At 36.9% G+C, this 27,322-nt stretch overlaps 2 protein-coding genes and 1 long non-coding RNA gene across 3 annotated transcripts; 2 read left to right on the top strand and 1 right to left on the bottom strand.

Annotated features, from left to right (window-relative positions):
- Positions 1–6,612: 6,612 nt before the first annotated feature.
- Positions 6,613–7,245, top strand: LOC145802897 (uncharacterized). The gene has a single exon (XM_082895711.1). The coding sequence runs from the start codon at positions 6,613–6,615 to the stop codon at positions 7,243–7,245; it is 633 nt and encodes a 210-aa protein (XP_082751837.1).
- Positions 7,246–7,592: 347 nt separating this feature from the next.
- On the top strand, positions 7,593–7,940 carry LOC114288272 (uncharacterized). The gene has a single exon (XM_082895710.1). It carries the CDS (start codon positions 7,593–7,595, stop codon positions 7,938–7,940), a length of 348 nt encoding a protein of 115 aa, XP_082751836.1.
- A 1,272-nt stretch (positions 7,941–9,212) lies between these two features.
- On the bottom strand, positions 9,213–21,367 carry LOC145803028 (uncharacterized). Its single transcript, XR_014345088.1, has 2 exons — positions 20,434–21,367; positions 9,213–9,523 (listed from the first exon to the last, which is right to left on the bottom strand). It is a non-coding gene; the product is annotated as an uncharacterized LOC145803028 (long non-coding RNA).
- Positions 21,368–27,322: the final 5,955 nt, after the last annotated feature.

Genomic DNA, 27,322 nt, shown 5'->3' with positions numbered 1-27,322 from the left:
TTCCCGGTGGTCATCTCTCCGTTACAACTTATAAATCTCTCTCTCTCACTGTCTCTCTCTCTCTCTCTCTCCTGCGCTGCTTTCAAGTTTTGACATGATATTACAAGAGATATTTATAGGCATGAGTTACGTCCCGTTGGCAACTTAAAAAATTTCGGAAAATTTATCCATAAATCCTAGTTTCTGAAAAGTTGAACCATTTAGTCTTAAAAATTTTCTTATGCTCCATTTAGTCTCATTTATACATCATCATGATGTTCATGATGTAAATGAATATGATGTTTCATTCTATAATTTCAAAATTTATTGAAATCTGATGAACATTAGATGTGTGAAATCTAATGTTTGAAACATTCATCCTATAATTTCAAACATTATTGAAATCTGATGAACATTAGATGTTTGAAATCTAATGTTCGAAACATTAATCTGATATTTGAAACATTGTAATGGGACCTTTCAGTCTATAAGAAAACTTTTAGGACTAAACAGTATATAAATTATTAATTTGGGATTTATTGGTGCATCCCTCAATCAAAATCAAAAAATTTTTAAAAAAATTATTATAAATTATTACATAATTCTTTTTATTTTTTTACATATTATTTTATAAAAAATAGATATATTACAAATACACTATTTGAGGTTTTCTTAAAATACAAGTTGTCCCCTATGATTTAAAAAATTACGAATACTCCCATGTTATAATTTTTTATTTAATAAAATTAACTGAAAAAATAAAATTTATAATTACTCTCCTATACAATTATAAAATTATCCAAATTATTAATTGAAACATATTTCTAACATCATTAAAAACTGTTAATTGACTTGATAATTTATTAATAAAATAGGTAATTTGTTATGAAATTAAAAATCTTAGCGTTGAAATGTAATTCCCAGAACCACAGAAACAATTCGTATTTTTATCAAACGTCAAAACATGTATTTATAGGGGGTGTTTGGGAAGAAGGCTTTTTAACTTTTTTGATTAAAATAGCATTAAAAGATAAAATAAGCTAAAATAATTAATAAGATAAAATATCACATCAAACTCATAATTATTTCACTTTTCTCTCATAAGCATCACATCAAACTTAAAAAAAATCCAATCATCTTTCCAAATACAAAAAATTTAACCTACTAAAATAGTCAAAAGCTAAAATAGTCTATTAAAATAATAACTTTCCAAACACTTACATAATTTACCTATAAAAAATTAAAAAATTACTAAAATAATGACTCTCAACCACCAAAAACCCTAAATAAATGAGTGGGCATACGTGGTTACGAAGGATCAATTGTCGGCTTGGTCTGTTGTGATGGTTGAAACTATTTTGTTTTAATTTGGAAGAAATTATTATTCAGTTTAATTTTATAAAAATAATTTTTAATAATCGATAAATTTTAGGAAAATTTACCCATAAATCTTATTTTCTGAAAAGTTGAACCATTTAGTCCTAAAAGTTTTCCTATGCACCATTTAGTCCCATTTTATTTTGGTAATGTTGTTTATTTAATAATCATCATCAGCACCAACATTAGTCATCAAACAAGTATCGAACATCACCAACAGATATAGCCATTTGAATGTTAAGACCCATTTATCAACATTATTCATCAAACATTAAGATCCAGCGAACATCAAACATCATCGCCAACATCAACATTATCAAACATCATCATCAACATTAACATCACAACAAAAACATTAAGATCCAGCGAACATCAACATCATCGCCAACATCATCATCAACATTAAGATCGGTCTTTTCCCAACAAACGTTGCAGACGATTGCGAACCACAAAGGCAGAGAGGTCACGATCTCATGGCGGTGGTACTGGATCGGTGTGGATCAGCGCTGATGTTGACGATGTTGATCGGTGTGGTGCTGGATCAGTGTTCTCGACAACTACAAAGCTTTTGGCGTTGTTTCTAACCCTAAGGAATGGAGCAAACAGAAAGAGAAATTTGTGGAGCATTAAGGAATGGAGACAGAGCAAAGAGAAAGAACAAAGAGAGAGAGAGAGAGCTACGTACCACAAGCGAAGAGCAGCACTGGCGACGAGCGAAGAGCGGCGGCGGCGCGGTGGCAGCAAGGCTAGTGACGCCGATCAGGGAGGCGAAGAGCAACAGACGATAAATGAAATGAAGTAGATTGAGGGTGTGAATTAGGTTTAATGAGAATTGATTGTGTGTGGACATTTTGATAGATTCAATCCAATGGTTGAAGCGTGGTATTATATCCATTAATTAGTGTATTAATATTGTATCCAATGATGTTGTTGTGATGAATGATGTTGTTGTGATGTTTGATGTTGTGTTGTTGTGTTGTTGATGATGTGATGACGTTTGATGTTGATGATGATGATATTTGATGATGATGTTGTGATGTTTGATGTTGTTTTGATGATGATGTTTGTGATGTTTGATGTTATTTTGATGACGATGTTTGATGTTGTTTGATGATGATGTTGTGATATTTGATGTTATTTGATGATGATGTTGTAATGCTTGATGTTGTTTTGATGATGATGTTTGATGTTGTTTTGATAATGATGATGTTGTTTTAATGATGATGATGTTTGATGTATATGCCCTCTATGGTCAATTTCCCTATAATGGGAACTTTCAGTCTATAAAAAAACTTTTAGACTAAACAGTGTATAATTTATTAATTTAGTGTGCATCACCCTAAATTTTATAAATATTAATAATGAAAGTTATAATTTTATTTTATTTTATTTTTTTATAAATTTATAATATAAGTCATGCTAACAAGTATTTAAATGACACTTGATAAGAAACAATTAATAATACCTTATTTTATTTAATAAATCTCGAAACTTATTAAATAATAAAAAGCTAATGAATATATTTATTTTAATTAATAGATTAAAAATAAAAAATATTACACTTCAAAAATATTAATTTTTCAAAACTATACTTTGATTTTTTTTTTTTAAGAATATCAATTGTCATAATTGTACTTTTGTATATAAATTTAAGAGAAAGGCAAAATAAAAAATTTATATAATTTTAATCATTGATTTTTGAAAATAAACTAATATTTTGAAACAATAATAAATAAAATAAGAGATAATATTTTGAGATAATAAAAATACATCTTATCAAGTACCTAATGAGCCCTCATTAGCATAGTCATATAGATTGTTAGGTCTAGGGATGGTTATGGGTAAGGTTTGGGATGAGTTTATAGAAATTCGTTCTCGCTTTCGTTCTCGTTCCTGCCTCGTATCATATCGGGGGTAACACAAATCGGGAGTAACAGTAATAGGGCTGGAGGTGGGTTGATATTTTAAGGTGAAAAATAAAAATATGAATAAAAATTATAGATAATATAACATATAATGAATGATAATTTATACTAAATGAAAATTATATTATATAAGATAGAAAATAAATAAATAAAAAATAATATTAAGTATAATGTTTTAGTATTTTAAATTTATTAAAATAAAAAATAAAAAAAAATTATATATTATATATAAAAACATATTTACTCCCTCCGTCCCAAAATAATGGTCCCTTTTGGGGAATCCAACTTTTTTTTATAGTACAATTATTGTACTTTTAAAAAGTTGATTTTCCAAAATTACCCTTTGATAGTACACTTTTTTGAGAATATCAATGTCATAATTGTACTTTTTATATTATTTATGAATTTAAAAGAAGGGCAAAATGGGAAATTTATATTATTTTGTACTTGATTTTTGAAGAGGGACTAATATTTTGGGACAATAAAAAATGAAATAAGGGACTAATATTATGAGACGGAGGGAGTAATAAATATAATCCGAAAAGATGGGGGAAGTAAAACCTGCCGCCACCCCCATTTATTAATCGGGATGGGAAAAATTGATACAGGTCAAGATAGGGAATACGGTATGGAGCGGAATGGGGGAAAATAACTATCCCTAGTCAGGTCCATAGCATTAATCAACATTGGTGGAGTAGCAGCTTCATACAGGTCATGATATAGGGGATACGGGGTACAGAGCGGAATGGGGGAAAATAACTATCCCTAGTCAGGCCCATAGCATTAATCAACATTCGTGGAGTGGCAGCTCTCCCACATCACGTGGTATTTTCCTGTAGATCATCTAGGAATTTGGGTCACTGCTGTGGTAAAGACACAGCAGTGACTGTTGTGCTTCATTTTGTGATACATTATGAGATTATTTTTATGATCTGAACCGTCATTTTGTAGGATTTATTGAGTACTTCAAGCCTACCAAAAATCATATTAATCGGATACCAATAATTATATGATTGATAACCAAAAAAACAAACAAGAAGTTTTTCTTTTGAAAAATAGTATAAAAATATGCAATTCGATCATATAGTTGTTGATATCCGATTAATATGATTTTTGGTAGGCTTGAAGTACTCAACAAATCTTACAAAATGAACGGTTCAAATCATAAAAATAAACCCATAATGCATCACAAAATGAAACACAACAGTCACTACTGTGCGTTTATCACAGCAGTGACCCCAAGTCCGATCATCTATGCGTTCACTGGTAAACAATTTGGTGTGTTCATTGGTAAACAACTTGGTTGGGAGAGAACTCCCAGAGAAAAAGAACTTCATTGGTTCCAATTTTTTAAATTTACTTTTTTGAAAGTTAATTTTTTTGTTTCAGTAATTTTTTAATATTTTTAATAGTTTTTTATTTTTTAAATTCACTTAATATAAATATAATTAAAAAGTATAATATTTGTATTTTTTTTCAAAATTCACTAAATATAAAAAATACAAAAAAATAAAATAAAAATTAGTATATTTTTGTATTATTGTGTATTTATTAATTTTTTAAAATATTTTTTTACAAAAATTTTACTTTTTAGCTACATTTAGATTAGGTGCATTTAAAATGTAAAAAAAAAAAAATTTAAAATATTTAAAAAATTCACAAAAAACAAAAAACAAAATAAATAAAAAATTTAATTTTAAAAAAAAATTGAATTTAGAAAATTAGAACTTATTATGTAAGAAATTTTAAAATTTTCACCAAAATTTTTACCAGGCATTAATATTGATGTGCATTCCACATGGGTATTGTTAAAAATGTTTTGCATTAAAGACCCTCGAAAAACTATAAAATAAAATAGAAATTTACATCATCAATCCGTAAAGAGCAATGTTAGGATATCAAAAATTCTACTAAAATTTTAATCAAACACTCACATGAATGTGGGACTTATAGCCATGTGAGCATTTTGATAAAATATTTTGAGTTTCTAATATTTTGCATCCATAAAATCAAGGGGTAATTACACCCCAGTGGAATGCAGGAAAAAAAATACAAACCCATGAAAAAGTATATAAATTTAATTATTAATATTTATACAGTTTCTCACTGATTTACAATTAATTTTTCAAATATCCACTGATGTGGTATTTTCCTAAAATCAATTTTGTTAGAATAATACTATATGCACCAATTGGTATATCAATTAGTATACTAATATATGATGTGACATAATTTTAAATATTTTGAATATTTGTAACTTGTATAATGGGTATAATCATAATTTTAAAATAATAATGTCATAATATATATTGGTATACTAATTGATATCAATTGGTATATGTAGCACTACCGATTTTGTTACGGTAATTAATTAATACATATAACATTATTCATTTTGTTAACAAGTGTCAACAATGCATTAAATGAGATTAATGTAGCAAATGTTATTAATGTACTAACCAAAAAATTTTCCCCACTTTAATAAGACCAAAATATCCTCTCTCTCCTTTTTTTTCTTCTTCTTTTTTTTTTTCAAACATTTTTGTATGTTTTACATTATTATTATTTTTTTAAATTTATTTTTTCTATTTCACTTTTTTAAATGAGCTGAGAAAAACACACCTAGTCATCTTGCAATAAGTAAAAATATGCATTTTATAAAAGATTTAATAAAAAAATTCATTAGTAAGAACAGATGAATGATGAAAGAGTTAGAAAAGTAAATAATAATAAAATGAAATGAAAATGAAACATTCAGATGAATGATGAAAGAATTAGAAACATAAATAATAATATAATAAAATAAAAAAGAAACATTCAGGGAATTGCAAAAAAAAAAAAAAAAAAAAAAAAAAACGAGAGAGGATATTTTGGCCCATAAAAAAAAGTGAAAATTCTTTAGTATGGTACATTTATTGCATTTTCAATAAATGCAATAACTACACATACTAATTACTATATCAATTAATATACTAAGAGCATTTGCAACACTTAACCAAATTTTTCATCAAATTTGAGTTAAAAAAAATTAATTTTCTCAATTTGATACCACTGGCTCCAACAGTGAGCATCAAAAGGGGGAGGGGCAACCGGTTGGTCAACCGGCGGGTCGACCGGTAAGGCCATTATTTTTTTTTATTTTTTATTTTTGGTTTCCCTTCATTTCTGTTCCCAATTCTTTTCCTATTTCTTATTCCCTCCATTACATATATGTCGTTTTGGTTTACCTCTAACAATGATTTGCTTCTAAAATCTCATATAAACACATTATCCATATGCCAGACAACTCCAGATAACTGATACGATCATAACTGAAACAAAACAGAGCATAATGAATACCTTCAAATCCATGATATTGACTTCATTTTCATCCTCCTCTTCTTCCTCCTCTTCTGGTGATGAATCTAATGATGAATGTATGGTCACACTTTTAGAGGCTTATGAGAAGAATAATGCTAGTATGCTTCAAATTCTTAAGTCAAATGATAGCTCAAAGAAAATAGGCGGTTCTGTTGTAGGCCATAAGTATATACGCAGAGATAGAAAGCAGGGTCATGACAGATTGTTTGCAGATTATTTTGCTGTAAATCCAGTGTATTCACCTACAATATTTCGAAGACGTTTTCAATTGCGTCGTCCTTTGTATCTGCGAATTTTGAATGCAATCAAAGCACACAATTCATATTTTGTTCAAAAACAAAATGCAGCTCATGTAGTTGGATTATCTCCCCTTCAAAAAATGACTTCAGCGATGAGAATATTGTCATATGGTGTCGCAGTAGATGCAGTTGATGATTATATACATATTAGGGAAAGCACTGCAATTCAAAGTTTGCAACAATTTTGTAATTCAGTGATTGAAATCTTTGGACTAGAATATCTGAGATCTCCGACACCAATGACATTGCTAGATTACTTGCTATTGGGGAGGTTCAGGGGTTTTCGGGTATGTTGGGAAGTTTAGATTGCATGCATTGGGAGTGGAAAAATTATCCAAAGGCATGGCAAGGTCAATACATAGGTCATCAAAAAAAACCAACCATTATTCTTGAAGCAGTAGCATCTTATGACTTATAGATTTGGCATGCATTTTTTGGAATGCTTGGCTCACACAATGACTTGAATGTGTTGGACCGATCGCCTTTGTTTTCTGATCTTGCGCAAGGTAAAGCTCCCCCTGTCCATTACACTATTAATGGACATAGTTACGATATGGGTTATTACCTTGCTGATGGTATATACCCTCAATGGGCAACACTAGTTCAAACAATTTCTTCTCCCTAAGGAGCAAAGAGACAACATTTTGCAATGATGCAAGAGTCTGCCAGGAAAGATGTAGAGCGGGCATTCGGAGTCCTTCAATCTCGATTCGCAATTATAGGTGATATTATACGTTTTTGGGATCCAAAAATGCTTGCCAACATAATGAAGAGTTGCATTATATTACATAGTATGATTGTCGAAGATAAGAGGGAGGAGCACCTTGATTTCGATTATGAAATTTCATCAACCAACACACCAGTGCAAATTTCCTCTACTCCTACCAATGACTTCCAATCATTTTTGTCTCGTCATTTAAGTATTAGAGATAAGGATGCATATCATGCCCTCCGTAATGATTTAGTAGAACATATGTGGCATCTTCATGGTGAAAACTAAATTCACCACATCAATACATGTAATTTTGTTTATAGTTTTGGAATGGAAGGTTGTCTTGTTTGTAATCTTCATTATGATGCACTATATTAACCAAGTAGTTTAGAAGTTATGTGATGATGTGCTGTTGTGATGATCCAATCTTTAATATTCAGAATTGTTTTGTGTTCAATTCATGAGAACTACAAATGATAATAATCATGTCTTAATCAGTTACAAATGATAATACCACATAAATTTAATAATCATGTCTTAAATTCTGTGTTAAATTTGTGCCACAAATGATAATATCACATCCATTTATGCACATTTAATAATGATGTTTTAAATGATAATTTAATAATCATGTCTTAAATTTATTCAATTCAGTATTCTGTTCAATTCAGTAATGATAATACCACATATTTATATGAACATGTCTTAATCAGTTACAAATGATAATACTACATAAATTTCTTCACAATTCATATTTATTGATGTTCCACGTGATTTTATTCAGTATACGAATTTATTAGTGTGCATTATTTGTGCCATTCATCTATCGATGACATGCATTATTTGTGCATATAATGCATTCCACCTACATTCATGGCATACTATAGAGGTGACATACGTTTCAACCACCTACCATTCATTTTATACACATCACCTACCATTCATTGGATTCATTCCGCCTACATGCCTCATTTTACACACACCACGATTCACTATTACAAAAACAGATAAAGATCACATTTTTTTTGTGTGATCTATGTTATTTAATCACATTTTTTAAGTTTTGTCAAAGTGTGATCTTTGGGGGTGTAATTAAAAAAGGTCATTTTTAATCACACGTTTTAAGTGTGATTAATAACATTTAGATCACATCTTTTAAATGTGATTAAAAACTAATAAACTTGTGATAATAAACATTTAGATTACATCTTTTTAAGTGTGATTAATAACTAATAAAACATGTGATAATAAACATTTAGATCTCATCTTTTAAATGTGATTAATAACATTTGGATCACATCTTTTAAGTATGATTAATTACTAATAAAACCTGTGATAATAAACATTTAGATCACAGATTTTAAGTTTAATTAATAACTAATAAAACCTATGATTAATAATGAGATAACATCACACGTTATATGTATTTCTCATCACAGTTAATGCGTGTGATAAAAGAAAATGTTCAACATATTTGAAGAATAATCAATATTATTTTTGTATGCGCATTTCAAGAATGTAATTCACAGTATATACTATACTTTGAATCACAACCACGTATTAAATGGAATAACGTCATATATTTCATAAATGAAAGTTAAATGTTCAAAAGTATATACAAAAGAATTAAATAAAAAGTTTTAAATTGTGCTTACATATATTAAAAAATGAAAAAAACTTGAAAAACTAAGTTCTTGAATTCTTTGACCATATTTTGCATCTCTCAACAAATTTCTGACCTGAAAAATGAAAACACAAATTAATTCAAAAACCGCTAGAAGCATATAAATAAACTTACTATTTGTAAAGACTGTTCTAGTCTTACAAGAGATAAACTCGGATCTTTTCTCATTACACTAACTCTTCATCTCCTGTATCAATAGAAAAAGAATAATGTAACAACCCTCGTACTGTTTACTGATTTATGACCGATTGATTACCGTTAATCACCGATTACTGTTAAACGAAACTGATAATGACTGATAACTAACTGATAATCGAACTGAATGAAATACTGAACCGACTGACTGAAATTGAAACTGAATTGACTGAGTATATGTTAGTTAATTGCATTCTATCTGTTTGATTGTCTGATTATCTGTTCATGCTTATATGTTTAAACTGCTAATTGAAGGCCTTATCGGCGGCCGAACTAGAAACCGATTGATGTTCCGTGACCCTCATAATTAATATGATTTTATGGTATAATTATCGGAAAACTGATTAGGTGTGATTAAATTAGATTAAAATAAGCCAATTGAAGAGTTGGACTTAATTACCGTTTTGCCATTGAGTGGGCCACTATCTCACACACATACTTGAGCCAAGAACAACATTTCCTCAGCCATTTTCCTTCTCATTGCCGACCAAGAGGGAAGAGAGGAGAGAGAGTGAGAGGAATTGAATTCTACCTTGGGTTTTGCTTGGAGAATTGAAGGAATTGAAGTATAGATTGCATATTTGAGCTCCTAGTCTTCTAATTCAAGCTCTAGGTAAGGATCTTATCTTCTTATTGATGCTATTGAACTAGTTCTTGCATGGTTCATGTTAATTTGTAGAGCTAAGTCATGATTTGGTCCATAAATGATGGATTGAAGATCATTTCTTGCATGCATGTTGGTATTGTTGCATTTTGAGGTTGATTACATGGACATTAGTGCATGCATGCTCATATTGTTGTTATAGACCATGTTTCCAACTGATTTGAAAAGAAATGAGCTCATTTGAACAAGCTGTGAAGTTTTGATTTGGTCTAAATCCATGCATGTTTGCATGTTCTTCATATTTTTGAAAATGGGTTTGAATGAGGCTTTAATTGACTCACCTTTGGGGCTTGAATTCATAAATTGAGCTTTGAAACTTGTTTTACATTGAATTTAGTTATGTTTTCCAGAATTTGGGCCCAAGAGGTCGAGTTTGGAGTGGTAGAATGCTTGGTTTGAGCTTGGGAGGCAGATCTGGAAATTCCATATTTGGCTTCCTCGCTCGAGCGAAGGATTCCCCGCTCGAGCGAGCACCTTTGTCCAGGGCTCCGCTCGAGCGACCATCGAGCGTCGATCGCGCGTAAAATTTCAGCATCCAGTACTTTTACTGTTTTGCAGACCGCTCGAGCGAAGGATTACTCGCTCGAGCGAAGCCTTTGATTTTGGACTTACGCTCGAGCGTAGAAAGTCTCGCTCGAGCGAGGCTCCTATTTTCAGCAAACTTTACGAAATATTTTCTAAGTGTATTTTTGCATCCTCATCCCATCCTAGGCATTCTTAGGCCTAGTTTAAGGCATCTTGATGAGGATATCATTGTAGAACACACCAAGGCAAATTAGGGATTAAGTTATGAGATTTCCCAACTGTGTAGCTTAGTGTGTGTTCAATCTGTTAACTGTGTAGGGTTGGCGACTAGGGAGACACGCTCTAGCATACTGTAGCCCAGAACTCTGTGAGTAACAATTGTGTAAAGATATGTTCAACTGATTATCTTCTTAATACTGAACTGAACTGTTTACTGAACTGGTATTATTTACTGAATGAATGTATGTCCTTTATTTCTGAACTGTACTGTGGCATCCTTAGTATCTACGGTTTACTGTTACTGTTACTGTCACAGAGATCTCTGTCGGTTTCCTTGTGGAACCACTACTGTTTACTGACTGATGGCCATCATTACTGTTCGGTCTTTTAAGACCTACTGTTACTGTTATGCTAATGGATGTACCACATATGACTGTTTACTGTACTGAGCAACTGAATTACTGATTGAAATGAACTGTTTTCATTACTGTAAGGACATTCATTCTAAACCCCTTTACGCTTTATGTTATTCACTGGGCTTTAGCTCACTGCTCATATATATATGTAGGTGTACAGGCACCAGACCGCAGCTAGAGGCGTCAGGGTTACTCCAGTTTTGTCAAGCCAGCCTTTGTGCCTCACTGCGAGGTTCCGAGCCTACTGTTAAGGCTTAGGGGTGTTTTAGAATTTCCCCATTTTTTGTACTGTTTCACTGTTTTGTACAGACGGAATGTTTCTGTACTGTTCTATAGGGTTGAGTCCCTAGTTTGAATGGATGTAAATATTGTACTTACTGTTCTGTACTGTTTATGTGTGAATGTATGAAAAGCCTTTTTGCATACAGACTGTCACAGCTCAATGGACACTATTTACTTACTGTATTGGCTTCCGCCAGGCCCTGTACTCTGTTTTACTGTATTACTGTTCTGCAGGCCTTTGGTAATCTCGGATTACTGGCCGGTTACGGTGCTAAACCCATAGGGCCGGGTTTGGGTCGTGACAGAGTGGTATCAGAGCGATACTTAACCACGAGTTATACCGCACACACGTGTCCAAATGAGCTATAGGGTGTCCTAGAAAGTGATTAGGGCATCTCATGAGCATGATAAGTGTGTGGTTATGTTATGACTGAATATCTGTTAATGTGTTAAACTGGTAAACAAATGACTGCTTATGTTTAAAACTGTTATAACTGCTTATAGTGAAATGGACAATGCAAATGAACCTGAGTCCTCATCTACTGAGGCAAGAATGGAAAGAATGGAAAGAATGATAGAACTGATAACTGCTAGACTGGAACAACAACAGAACCAACAGCCCCCTCCTCCTCCTCCTCCTCCGGTACAGCCGGAACCTAATGTTAATGTGAATGATGGGGATATTATTGCTCTGACCCAGAAGTTCAGCAAAATGAAACCGCCATCCTTTCAGGGAGGCCTTGAACCGTTAAAAGCTGAAGCTTGGGTTCTGGAAACAGAGAAACTATTTGAAGTGTTTCCGTGTTCTGAAGCGAATAAAGTACTGTTAGCTACCTTCACCTTACAAGAAGAAGCTAGAAGGTGGTGGATGTTAATCCGTGAAACAAACACTGTTATGACTTGGGCTCAGTTCAAGGAGTCCTTCTTTGAAAAGTACTTCCCTCAGTGTGTCAGGGATAGAAAAGTGACTGAATTTGAACAGCTGAAGCAGGGCACAATGTCCGTTGCAGAATATGAAACCAAATTTACTGAACTTGCCCGTTATGCACCGCACATGGTGGATACTGAATATAAGAAGGCCAGAAAATTTGAAGGTGGCCTTAATGTGGCAATACTTGACCGGATAAATGTTTTGAAATTACCGACTTTTGTGGGTGTTCTCGACCGGGCATTGATGGCCGAGTCGAACATTGCAGCAGTGAAACAATCTGAAACACCAACGACTGAATGGCCTGGAAAAAGGCAGAGTTTCAAATTTAAGAAAGGCAAGCACAACCCAGCAAACAAGAAACAGAATACGGGGTTGACAACTAGCCCCAGCCAAGGGAGTGGTTTCATACCACCCTGTTCTGAATGTGGCAAGAAGCACAAAGGGGTTTGCTACAGAATATCTGGAGCCTGTTACAGGTGTGGCAAGGTGGGCCACATGGTTAAAGACTGCCCCTCTGCTCCACAAGCCAGTGGTAAAGCTGCACCAAGCGCAGCAGTATCAAATGCTCCACCAAAGCCTAACCCTAAAGCTACCGGGAAAGAGCCTATGAGGCAAGGCCGAGTGTTCGCACTAGTACCGGGAGATGTGCAGAATACCGAGACCGTTGTGTCAGGTATTCTCTCTATCTGTACTCAAAATGCATATGTACTGATTGATTCGGGGTCTACGCATTCATACGTATCGCATGCCTTTTCACGAAAATTGAATAGACCCTTAGAAACTATGAACTATCTGCTAGCCGTATCATCACCCGTAGGGGGATCTATGACATGTGCTTATATGTACCCCGCATGTGAAATCATTGTTGGGGATATGCATCTGTTTATTGATTTACTGCCATTGAACATTGATCATTTTGACGTAATATTGGGGATGGATTGGTTACAAAAATATCATGCCACTATTGACTGTGTGACCAAGCAAGTTGTTTTCCGTCCACCTGGTCTGCCTGCATTTGTGTTTAATGGGAGTGGAGTAGTACCTCCTCCGTATTTGATTTCATCTGTGAAGGCTGTTAAACTGATTAGAAAGGGATGTAAAGGGTATCTGTGTTCTGTACTGACTGTGCCTATTGATGATAATACTAATGTGGATTGTATTCCTATAGTCGGAGAATTCCCAGACGTTTTTCCGGAAAATTTGCCAGGGGATTTGATTGACAGAGAGATCGAATTCACCGTGGATGTGATCCCCGGAACACAGCCAGTTTCCAAAGCTCCGTACCGAATGGCTCCAACTGAACTGAAAGAACTGAAAGTGCAACTGCAAGAATTGTTAGACAAAAAGTTCATCAGACCTAGTACTTCACCCTGGGGTGCACCGGTTTTGTTTGTAAAGAAGAAAGATGGCTCACTGAGACTGTGCATTGACTACCGTGAACTGAATAAGGTAACTGTAAAGAACAAATACCCTTTGCCACGCATTGATGACTTATTTGATCAGTTACAGGGTGCACAAGTGTTTTCCAAGATTGATCTTAGATCGGGATATCATCAACTGAAGGTTAAACCGGAAGACATTGATAAAACTGCTTTTAGAACGAGGTATGGCCATTATGAATTTCTAGTTATGCCTTTTGGAGTCACGAACGCACCAGCTGCTTTTATGGACCTCATGAACAGAATTTTTAAACCATACCTTGATGATTTCATTATAGTGTTTATTGATGACATATTGATTTACTCCAAAAGTATAGAACAGCATGAACATCATCTGAGACTTGCCCTACAAACCTTAAGGGAACAGAAACTGTATGCTAAACTGTCTAAATGTGAATTTTGGCTTGACCATGTTATGTTTTTGGGGCATGTTGTTAGCAAAGATGGAATTTCTGTTGATCCGCAGAAAATTGAAGCTGTAGTGAACTGGCCTAGACCAACAAATGTGACTGAAGTCCGAAGCTTTTTGGGATTGGCTGGATATTACAGAAGATTTGTCAAAGATTTCTCCAAAATTGCTCTACCATTGACTCGGTTAACTCAGAAGGGGGCATCATTTGACTGGACTGACCAAAGAGAATCTGCTTTCCAGGAGTTGAAAACTCGATTAGTGACTGCACCTGTTCTGACCTTACCTTCAGGTACGGATGGTTATACTGTGTTTAGTGATGCTTCTCATAAGGGTTTGGGATGTGTTTTAATGCAGAATGGGAAGGTTATAGCTTATGCTTCCCGACAACTGAGACCACATGAAAAGAATTACCCGACCCATGATCTGGAACTTGCTGCAGTAGTATTTGCACTGAAAATTTGGCGTCACTACCTGTACGGGGTAACATGTGAAGTATATACCGACCACAAGAGCTTGAAGTATTTCTTCACACAGAAAGAACTGAATATGAGACAGCGGAGATGGCTAGAACTGATAAAGGATTATGACCTACAGATCTTGTACCACCCAGGAAAAGCCAATACCGTTGCCGATGCATTGAGCCGGAAATCGATTGGAAACTTAGCATGTTTGCTTACAGGACAGAAAGAGTTTCTTTGTGACCTTGAAAAATCTGAAATTGAAATTGTTTTACGGGAACAAGGTGGAACCTTAGCTGCTATTTCTGCTCAACCGGCACTGATCGAGGAGATTAAAGAGAAACAGCAACTGGATGACTCCTTGAAAAAGATCATCGAAGAAAGAGAATCTAAACCGAGACCGGGATTCAAATGTGAGAATAATGTACTGAAATTTCAAGAAAGACTGTGTGTACCGAATGATACTGAACTGAAAAGAAGAGTTCTGCAAGAAGGCCACAATTCGAAATTGTCTATCCATCCGGGGAATACGAAAATGTACCAAGATCTGAAACAGAATTTCTGGTGGCCGGGAATGAAGAAAGAAATTGCTGATTTTGTATCCAAATGTCTTCATTGCCAACAGGTCAAAGTTGAACACCAACGACCTGCCGGACTATTGCAACCCCTACCCATACCAGAGTGGAAATGGGAGCATATCACGATGGATTTTATCGTTGGATTACCTCGCTCCAGAAAAGGTATGGATTCAATTTGGGTTATTGTTGATAGACTAACCAAATCTGCTCACTTCTTACCTGTCAAAACGATTTATAATGCGGACAAATTGGCTGTTATCTATATTGATGAGATTGTAAGACTGCATGGAGTGCCTGTGTCTATTGTTTCTGACAGGGATTCGAAGTTTACATCGAGGTTTTGGCAAAGTCTACAGACTGCATTGGGTACTGAACTGAGACTGAGTAGTGCCTATCATCCTCAGACAGATGGCCAATCAGAAAGGACCATCCAAACTCTGGAGGATTTACTGAGAATGTGTGTCCTTGATTTTCAGGGAGACTGGGAAAGTCATCTGCCATTAGTTGAATTCGCCTACAACAACAGCTACCATTCGAGTATAGGTATGGCGCCTTTTGAGGCATTGTATGGCAGAAAATGTAGATCTCCAATCTGCTGGGCAGAAGTTGGAGATGGGCCTTTGCTTGGACCCGAGATTGTGTATGAAACAACTGAAAAAGTGAAACTGATACAGGAAAGACTAAAAACTGCACAGAGTAGACAGAAAAGTTATGCAGATGTCAGAAGACGGGACAGAGAGTATGAAGTGGGTGATCACGTTTTTGTGAAAGTGACACCAATGAAAGGCCAGACTCGTTTTGGAGTCAAAGGCAAGTTAGCACCAAGATACGTCGGACCTTATGAGATTATTGAGAAAATTAATCCGGTGGCGTATCAAGTTGCGCTCCCTCCTGAAATGGAGCATATGCATAACGTCTTCCACATTTCTATGTTAAGAGATTATATCCGGGATCCCTTCCATGTAATAGAGCCTACCCACGTGGTGTTGAGTGATGACTACACTTACGAGGAACGGCCTATACAGATTGTAAACAGACGAATCAAGAAACTGAGGAACAAAGAGATCCCGTTAGTGAAAGTTGACTGGCAAAACCATGGTGGCGTGTATGCCACTTGGGAAAGGGAAGATGACATGGCCAAACGATATCCTAAACTGTTTCCACTGAATCCTGTTTTCTTCCAGAATGAAGGTAACTCGAGTTTAGAGGACTAAACTCTTTATAAGGAGGGGAGACTGTAACAACCCTCGTACTGTTTACTGATTTATGACCGATTGATTACCGTTAATCACCGATTACTGTTAAACGAAACTGATAATGACTGATAACTAACTGATAATCGAACTGAATGAAATATTGAACCGACTGACTGAAATTGAAACTGAATTGACTGAGTATATGTTAGTTAATTGCATTCTATCTGTTTGATTGTCTGATTATCTGTTCATGCTTATATGTTTAAACTGCTAATTGAAGGCCTTATCGGCGGCCGAACTAGAAACCGATTGATGTTCCGTGACCCTCATAATTAATATGATTTTATGGTATAATTATCGGAAAACTGATTAGGTGTGATTAAATTAGATTAAAATAAGTCAATTGAAGAGTTGGACTTAATTACCGTTTTGCCATTGAGTGGGCCACTATCTCACACACATACTTGAGCCAAGAACAACATTTCCTCAGCCATTTTCCTTCTCATTGCCGACCAAGAGGGAAGAGAGGAGAGAGAGTGAGAGGAATTGAATTCTACCTTGGGTTTTGCTTGGAGAATTGAAGGAATTGAAGTATAGATTGCATATTTGAGCTCCTAGTCTTCTAATTCAAGCTCTAGGTAAGGATCTTATCTTCTTATTGATGCTATTGAACTAGTTCTTGCATGGTTCATGTTAATTTGTAGAGCTAAGTCATGATTTGGTCCATAAATGATGGATTGAAGATCATTTCTTGCATGCATGTTGGTATTGTTGCATTTTGAGGTTGATTACATGGACATTAGTGCATGCATGCTCATATTGTTGTTATAGACCATGTTTCCAACTGATTTGAAAAGAAATGAGCTCATTTGAACAAGCTGTGAAGTTTTGATTTGGTCTAAATCCATGCATGTTTGCATGTTCTTCATATTTTTGAAAATGGGTTTGAATGAGGCTTTAATTGACTCACCTTTGGGGCTTGAATTCATAAATTGAGCTTTGAAACTTGTTTTACATTGAATTTAGTTATGTTTTCCAGAATTTGGGCCCAAGAGGTCGAGTTTGGAGTGGTAGAATGCTTGGTTTGAGCTTGGGAGGCAGATCTGGAAATTCCAGATTTGGCTTCCTCGCTCGAGCGAAGGATTCCCCGCTCGAGCGAGCACCTTTGTCCAGGGCTCCGCTCGAGCGACCATCGAGCGTCGATCGCGCGTAAAATTTCAGCATCCAGTACTTTTACTGTTTTGCAGACCGCTCGAGCGAAGGATTACTCGCTCGAGCGAAGCCTTTGATTTTGGACTTACGCTCGAGCGTAGAAAGTCTCGCTCGAGCGAGGCTCCTATTTTCAGAAAACTTTACGAAATATTTTCTAAGTGTATTTTTGCATCCTCATCCCATCCTAGGCATTCTTAGGCCTAGTTTAAGGCATCTTGATGAGGATATCATTGTAGAACACACCAAGGCAAATTAGGGATTAAGTTATGAGATTTCCCAACTGTGTAGCTTAGTGTGTGTTCAATCTGTTAACTGTGTAGGGTTGGCGACTAGGGAGACACGCTCTAGCATACTGTAGCCCAGAACTCTGTGAGTAACAATTGTGTAAAGATATGTTCAACTGATTATCTTCTTAATACTGAACTGAACTGTTTACTGAACTGGTATTATTTACTGAATGAATGTATGTCCTTTATTTCTGAACTGTACTGTGGCATCCTTAGTATCTACGGTTTACTGTTACTGTTACTGTCACAGAGATCTCTGTCGGTTTCCTTGTGGAACCACTACTGTTTACTGACTGATGGCCATCATTACTGTTCGGTCTTTTAAGACCTACTGTTACTGTTATGCTAATGGATGTACCACATATGACTGTTTACTGTACTGAGCAACTGAATTACTGATTGAAATGAACTGTTTTCATTACTGTAAGGACATTCATTCTAAACCCCTTTACGCTTTATGTTATTCACTGGGCTTTAGCTCACTGCTCATATATATATGTAGGTGTACAGGCACCAGACCGCAGCTAGAGGCGTCAGGGTTACTCCAGTTTTGTCAAGCCAGCCTTTGTGCCTCACTGCGAGGTTCCGAGCCTACTGTTAAGGCTTAGGGGTGTTTTAGAATTTCCCCCTTTTTTGTACTGTTTCACTGTTTTGTACAGACGGAATGTTTCTGTACTGTTCTATAGGGTTGAGTCCCTAGTTTGAATGGATGTAAATATTGTACTTACTGTTCTGTACTGTTTATGTGTGAATGTATGAAAAGCCTTTTTGCATACAGACTGTCACAGCTCAATGGACACTATTTACTTACTGTATTGGCTTCCGCCAGGCCCTGTACTCTGTTTTACTGTATTACTGTTCTGCAGGCCTTTGGTAATCTCGGATTACTGGCCGGTTACGGTGCTAAACCCATAGGGCCGGGTTTGGGTCGTGACAAATAACCACTTTGATTGTTACTAGTATAAAATGTTTGGATTACCATACAGATATGACATATTCATAGAATCAATAAATCCAAAATGAAAATCTTCAATGTGTGGCCAGATATTTTAAAGTTATAAAACCAAATACACATAGAATTAACAAATCCAAAATAAAATCCTGAACTAATGATATATACAGTTTACTTTATAATGATTTGGATATTTCTTTAAATGATCTCAATTTGATGTGATTACACAATCATTACTTTCATTACATAAAAAGTTAAGATTGTTGTCACTACGTAACACACATGTATACAAAGATACGTTCATCGAATTACTACCCAAACAAATTCCTTACATAACACACTTAAAGAGTCCTAAGTTTTCTTTTCTTTTTTAAAATCAAGAACTCATCTAAACGCATTTCATATAATAAATTTGAGATTTAATAGTTACACCATCGACCAATAAGCAAATAGAATAAGATTTGAACTAGAAACATACTCACTTACCAACTCGCTTAATTCCTCTTAAATTATACATAAAACTCACTAACTAAAAATTTTGTAAACTGAAACTTTTCCTTCACCCCATAAAACTGATGTTCTAACTTTAAATGGAATCAATTACATCCTCGTAATTAGGTGTATTAAAATAAGTGTACATATACCTACCTACCTTCATTCCTGATTTTCCACATAGCCCACTAGGCAAAGTTTCCCTAATAATCATTTCCCAATCAAAATAATTAAAATCAAACCACCCTTTAAATAATAATGAAGAAATAGAATCAGGAAGAGAACCCACTTAACTCATTCAAGAACAGCACAAAACCAAAACAGTCTCATTAATGACCTTTCTTTTTGACAGAACATCACATGCAAGCAGCATTTTTTTTTCTTTCTTGGTTTTTTGAGGAGTGAAAGAAATTTAATGATGAAAAATGTTACAATGATCATCAAATAAACAATAAATAATGAAATTTCTAATTAAAACCTACACAATTATTGAAGAAATAAATGCACAATTCCAATGACATTTAGATTATCAAGGAGATGAACAAAAAGAAGGGCATATAAAGTGCCTATTGTAAAAATTTAGGCATTTCAAGTCCTCTATGAATCTACTTATATGTTAAAATATCAATAGAAGCAATATGAGGAAGGGAACAGAGAAAAAATTCCATGTGATTAAGTTCCAAAGTTGACAAGCAATGTAGCAGTTTCATATGTGTACTAGTTTCACATACTTAAGGCACAGAAGTTCAAATAGTGTGCTAGTGTCGGGACAAGTTGGCCACATTTGAATGCACAAGTAGTGAATCAACTAAAGAATCAATCAAATGGCAAAGACTCACATCATCCGCTGAAATCCTTATTTGTAATTTATCTTTTGCATTCAGTACATTTCATCACACCTTGCAACATTAATAATACAAAAATCGAACTTAATGCTCCGACATCATCGAAATGTACAAGTTAGTCTAAAGCAAAAGTTAATAGATATGAAAATAAATTAAAAGAAATATGAACAAAGTCAAGCACTACCACCAAATATGTATCGATAACTTTTAGATATATCCTACACAAAAAGACATGGCAAGATTGAAATGCAATCTAAGCTAGATAAAATGAGGACTATAAGATTGGGAACTTAATACCGTTCACCCACTGCAATAGATTGTCATAAAAATAAAAAATAAAAAATAAAAATTTCAGTGCACGAGAATGTTTCAATAGTGTTCAGAATGAAGCACCAATAACTATTACTAGGAGGGTTGGGAAAATATGGCAACTTAATTTTATGTGCTTCAATGATTCCAGAATAGCTCTTACCGATCCATCACAACTTGGGCAGTCGTTGGATGGCAGTGGCACATGAAGATCCATGGTGGAAGGAAGATGCACCAACTCGGCTCAATTCTCAAAAATGGCATCTGCAACACTCTCAGTTGTTGTCTTCTCTCCATTGGAGAATGATATATGACAAATTAGGATGAACAATTATATCAATATGGTTAGGATGAGGCTTGGGTGGAAACAAAAATATTTAGTGGGACAGCGTGAAATTAGAAGCAAGAGCATCTCAAGAGTGCCTCCAATGTGTCCATGTTCTTATATTAGATATATATATATATACCTCGATATAAACAAGATGTCAAGAACAATAATTTGTGACTCAAAATGACACCATAACAACTTTTGCATCTCAAGAGTGCCTCCAATCCACATTCATTCCAATCAACCAAACATTACCTTAGGATGATGTTTTGTGGAAAGCTCATATTAGTCAGTCACTGTAGACACCCCATTTTTGACGGTCCTCGAGACTTGGACGTCACCATTTGAACACTCGGTGATTATCCATGTTTGTGTTCGTTTGGAGTTCCCGGAGGCCTCGGCTCACGCGCCTTGCCTCAGGATCTCCGAACCCGACCGTTTAGTGTCTGGTTTTGCACCAAACACTGACATCTTGCCTTTGAGAGGCAGGGTAGGGCTTGTAGACCATCCCCACCCACCACCGGCAGTGGCTAGAGGTCACCGGCTGGTTTTTGCTGCCACCGGCAATGTATATTGCCGGCCGGCACTATTTGTTGCCGGTCAGCACTTTTTAGTGCCGGCCGGCACTATTTTTGGCCAAGATGGCATTTTTGGCCGGCCGATTACTGTGCATCTGCTTTTGCAGATATTTTAAGACAGCTGTCTTGCTTTTGCTCCCCTCCATACACGTGTATGGAGGGATCTCCCTCTTATGAAGCTTGTCTTGTAAGCTTTACAAGACAAGAAATGCCATAAAGGGAGAGGTTAGTCTCTTGGCATGAGAGGTTAGACATTTTAAGATATTTTGAGAGCTTAGACAGCCATTGTTAGGGTTTGAGATCTAGGGTTAGGGTTTGTTACACCTTATCTCTCTCTTTTTCCCTCTTGTGTGTGTTTTATTGTGTTTAGTCCATACTATTGCACACAAACACATAGTTTTTCACCTTCCTCTTGGAACTGAGGTTCTAAGGGACTGATTTTGAAGTTTTGGTGTTGGATTCAAGCTAAAGGAGGCCATTGGAGCACCATTTGTGAAGGGGTCTTCAAAGGTGAGAACCTAGTCTCCTTTTTCCCCATTTTTGCATTGATTTTCTACCTATCTTAGAGCTATTTTCGTGCTTATTGTATAACACAAAAAAGTTCTGTTTTTTAGTACTCTTGATTGTTTATTAAGAGTGTTTTGTGGTTTGGGTAAGTTTGAACACCCTTAGGCCTTAAAAGGCCTCATTTTGTACCCTTTTGTGCTAGCTCCGGGATTTTGGTGTTGGGGTCCCTTCACCACTGAAATCTTAAGGGATTTCAGTAGTGAAGGTGATGCCTTGAAGTCCCAAGAAGGAGAGAGCCACCCCCTCTCCTTGTTGTCCTTGAAAAGGGCATATTTTGGTCTCTAAAGAGAGCCTATGCTTGAGTGTGTGTTGAGCATGTTTAGGCTGTTTTTCATGCTTATATATCCATAATATAACATGATTTTAAGTTGGTTTTGGTACTCCATGCATGCTTAGCATAGTTGCCATGTAATGCCTTGTTTATGCCTTAATGTGCTTTAGGTTGTTAGCCTTTGTTGGAGCATGTTTTAGGCTTAGTCTTGTGAAGATTATGTGCTTATTTTGCCATGTTTTAGGTCTGTCCATAAGTGTTTGGGTCGATTTTGGCATGCATCATATAGCCCCTTTGCATTCCGGCTTGTTGGCTTTAAGTATATGAATGTATAGCATGCCATCCTTGCATTGTTTTGGTGATTTGGGACCATCCACCATGCCATTTCAGACCTTATTGTATGCTTGAGAGTTCGCATTTGATGTCCCTTTAATGCCTTGTAAGGTTGTCATCTCATGCTCCATGTTTTGGTGATTATGCATGCCTTTGTTTTGAGTCATTTGGATGCCATCTAAGTGATCCTTAGGCCTTGTATTAATGTCCCAAAACTCTTTTTTTGGTCAATAAGCTCATGCCATGTTTGGTCTTGCTTAGTGTAGTCCAATGCTTCATTGGTTTGTTTTGAGCACTTAGGCCATTTGTTGCATATTTGGTTTGATTTATTGCTTGGTTTGGCACCATGTTTTAGCATGATTTCAATGCTTATGTTGCATGCTAATTAGTCCATGATTCCCCCTTTCAAATGTGTTTGAGGGTTGTTCAATTTGTGCTTAAGTGTTGGCCTTCAATTAGGTGCATGTGTGCATATATTTGGTCCCTCATTATAGCATTTTGGCTACTGTTTTAGGCCTATTTAGAGCTGCCTAATTCATGCATAAGTCCATCTTTGCATCCATTTGCATGCCCCTATGTTTGCTTGTATGCTTGCATAAGTTTGTTGCCATGCCATGTTGCATCCTTAGCTTGTGTGCCTAGGTCGCATTGCATCTTGCATACATGCCTTGTTCCTTGACTTGATGATAGGAATTGGGCCTTGTTTGGTTTGATTGTTTTGCATTGCATTGGAAATCAAAGTTGCATACTTGGTTCTTTGGGCCATCATGCATGGAAATGCGTGATTGGTGGTCCGAGAATCGAGGCACATGCCCCTTTGAGTCATTATCATGATAAGGGACATGGTTGGTCCATATATGCCTTGAATTGTGCTGCCATGCTTTGCCTTGCCCTCTGTTGCTGTCATTTGCAGATTCTGCAGGAACACTCTGCCGACCGGCAGTGTAAGGTGCCGACTGGCAACAATTCCTCTGTCGACAGCTTCATTTTATGCCGATGGCCACACACCACTGCCGGTGGTAATTCCACTCAGCCGGTGGCACTCCTCGGTGCCCAAGGACGCAGTCCTGAGGTTTTGACAGCCTCTAGAGGAGTGAAGGAAGGAAAACAGAGGCAGCTTATGCATGGCGGCGCGTTTCTCGAGGAAATTTATTTGTTTTCTTAGCTTAATTTAATTTGTTAATTAAATTAATTAATTTGTAATATTTAATTAGCTTGCGTAGTTAATTAATTTGTAATATTTATTTGGTCCCTCCGAGTGAGGGTAAAATCTGTAATAAGTGTGCGTGCGTGTGATGTATGTCTTCCAACCCCACTTCTTTCTTCCCTTTTATTTACCTGCTTATGATGGTAGATTAGGGCACATTTATTTTATCATACCTTATGCTATGCATGTGTGCATCCATGCATTTATATTGCATGCATTAGGCTCGGTACATCACGCTAACTGCATTTGTACTTTAATTCAAAAATTGAATATGTGATAGTTGATCGCATTTCATATGCCATGCTTAGGTTAGCCGATCCTATCTAATTGCATCCCGTATGTGTTGCATTAGGCAATTTAACATGAACTAGGACATGCATGTTTGCTAACTAGTTTACTGTTTTTGGCATGGAGTACGATGTAAGTATTTATGCTTTAGCATCCCGCATGTGTGTGAGTGTTGCCATGACAGTATGCCTGCCATGCGGCTAAGTGCTTATATGAGATAAACTGTTTTGAATGCCTGTGGGTGAAGGTTGGATTGTTTGAGTTGGAAAAACTCATTGAAATCCGTGTTTTAGTCTACTTGCGAGTAGCAAATTCCAAAGCATTTTCAAAACAAACGGATATGCAATGTTCCTTTCCAAATTAGGCAATCTAGTCTATACTTGTTTGCTGTGCGCATAACATAGTAATTCTAGGCTAATAAATGGAATAAGAACACATAACGTTTTCAAAATCGGGTATCATGGTTAGTAGAGGCCGGTCTTTGGACCGGGCGAAACGGGGTGCTCATAGCTGACCTTCCCCGATCGTACCCAAGCTCCCGAGCCGAGACAACTCCGGTGATGACGGACATGTGGCCTTCGGCACCGAGTCAGGGTTTCCTAAATTCCCCCATTTTAAAAAAATATTTAGGTGGCGACTCTGTATCTGGCAAAGCAGTCCATGTTTGGCACTACTTTTTCAAAAATCTGTTTCTCAAAACGATTTGCCAGATTTGGACTCTGTGGTTCAGATTAAGAACCGTGACACAAAATCGAGTCCGAACTGTAGCAGCGAGGCCCCCCTCCGCGGGCGCGTCTACAGTTTCTGGCGACTCTGTTGGGGATTTTTAGAGAGCTTGACTCGAACTCATGATATCCTGTTTTGATTTCGCTCATGTGTTTCTTTGCATTGCATTTGCATTGGTGCGCCTAGGAACACAGTGTTTGCCATCTGCCATTCCTGAACGGTTTGCCAGAGGCTTGTCTTGTTAAGGCATGTCCATAAGGCTGACCGGCTATAGGCTCTGACAGTATGGGAACACAAACCCCGGTTTACCGGGGCACCCTTTTTGACCATTCGACCTAGTGCATATTCGGAATCCATAGTGACCATTCCAAGTTAGGACAGGTTGCTTACCCGATGTTAGGTTGTCTGAAAACTGCTGCGTGCATAGTAAAACCCTAGCTCCTGACAAAATAGGACAGGGAAACCCTACCCCAATATAGGGGTGTTTTGGTTCTCTTTACCTGCTATGTGCTTCTAGAATGTATTTCTACAGGGAAAGTACATGTCAGTTTGCAAGTTTGAGTATCAAACCTGAGGACACCAGTATCAGTGTCAGTTATAAGGATCAGTTATCTGCGGGTATCGGGTTCAATTTTTGGGAACAGTGATTTCTGGGAACAGTGATCAGCAGTAGGGTACAGTTGTTCGGCTACACTCGTATTTGATCCAATTGGGGCTGAAATGCTGTTTGTTTCTCCTTTCAGTTCAGAGAGTCGCAGAGTTGATACAGAATAGTCAGTGTCTCCCCTTTGCCGAGGCAAGATCTATGGCGGCACAAAATTCAGAAGAAGTTGTGGTTATGACGGCTGCATTGGAGCAGGGGACCGCTCCGCAGAGTGAGGCCAGCATCAGTATGTCACACCCACCCAGGTCGCCCGTTGTGCACCCGGTCTGGGCTCCCCAGTTATATCAGGCTCGTGAGCCCACCACCTTCGAATTGATGGGAATGATAGGTGACCTCCAGAGGTCCGTGGCCGATCTGGCCTACGGAATGTCGGCTTCACCGCCAGCAGCGCCATATGCCGGGAATTTCATACCACAGGAGCCTCCGCTACTGGAGCGGATTGTGATAGAGCTCAGCCAGCCAGAGGTGGCTTCCAGCTACAGCCGCGACATGCCAGCATCAACCCAGACCCTTGATCAGGCTGAGGCCAAAGGAAAAGACAAGGCAAAGGTAGACGCCGATCCTATTGAACAACTGCTGTGGGTAGTCGAGGCTCTGAAAGTCAGAGGGATGAACAAGCAACAAACATCTGCGGTCGTGACCAAAGCTGTGGATGATACTTTCCCCACTCCAATCAAAGGCAGTTCAAGCCAGGTAGAAAATCGAGATGGGCCCCGTCATGCCCAGGCAATTCCTGTCATTCCCAACCCTACACCGGGAAAAGGTAAAAAAGCCAAGGCAGTGCCAGCCGACCCTTTCGCTAGCGCATCTGGCAAGAATCCTCAAACTTCAAAGTACCTGCCCCGAGGGCGCAGGGTCTTTCACGACCTCCACATGCCTTTGTCTAGGGCATTACTAATATTGGCGAAGAATGGGCATCCTAAACCTTTGGAGCCTCGGCCACTCCCAAAGAATCTCCCCGCCACTCATGATGCTACCTTGTACTGCGCGTACCACCAACAGTCCGGTCACAGTACCGATGGATGTTCCCGCCTTCGTCATGAAGTGCAGGATTTGATCGATAACAAGGTTATCCTCCCACCCACCTCAGCCAAGTCCGTTACCACCCAGTTGTTGGATTTCGAGGGCTCAGATACTGCGAGTATGTAAAGTGAACCGCCTGCGGGCGACATTTGGTATATTTTGGATGTAGCGTCTGGCACGCATTTTTGAGCATCGGTGAAACCGAGTTTTGTAAATCCTGGCTTGGATATCGAGTCAGTCTTTTGTTTTGAGTCTGTCTCTTTGTCTTGAGTCAGTCTTTTGCTTAAGGGTCTGTCTTGTTGTATCGAGTCAATCCCCTTTGTATATAATACCAGGTGATTCTGGGGTTGTTGTCCCGAACACCGTTTTGTCTTGTAATTATCTGTTTTTGTTTTGAGTCTGTTTCTGCCGAGGGGCCAGTTGCACCAACCAATCCGAATGAAACAGCTGTTGCTATCTCAACTTCATGCTTGCTTTCAGCATAAGTGCCAGAGAATTTGATTGGGTTGACAACACATCTCGCCTGCTCTCCTGCGCGCCAAACTCATTGCATTAACCTAAGTTTTTCAAAAAACAAACCTTTTGAACA

The sequence above is a fragment of the Camellia sinensis genome, chromosome 11 (genome assembly GCF_055761805.1).
Source record: "Camellia sinensis isolate YWXY chromosome 11, ASM5576180v1, whole genome shotgun sequence".
In the NCBI taxonomy this organism is placed as follows: Eukaryota; Viridiplantae; Streptophyta; class Magnoliopsida; order Ericales; family Theaceae; genus Camellia; species Camellia sinensis.
This window is presented reverse-complemented; position numbering and strand designations above follow the sequence as displayed.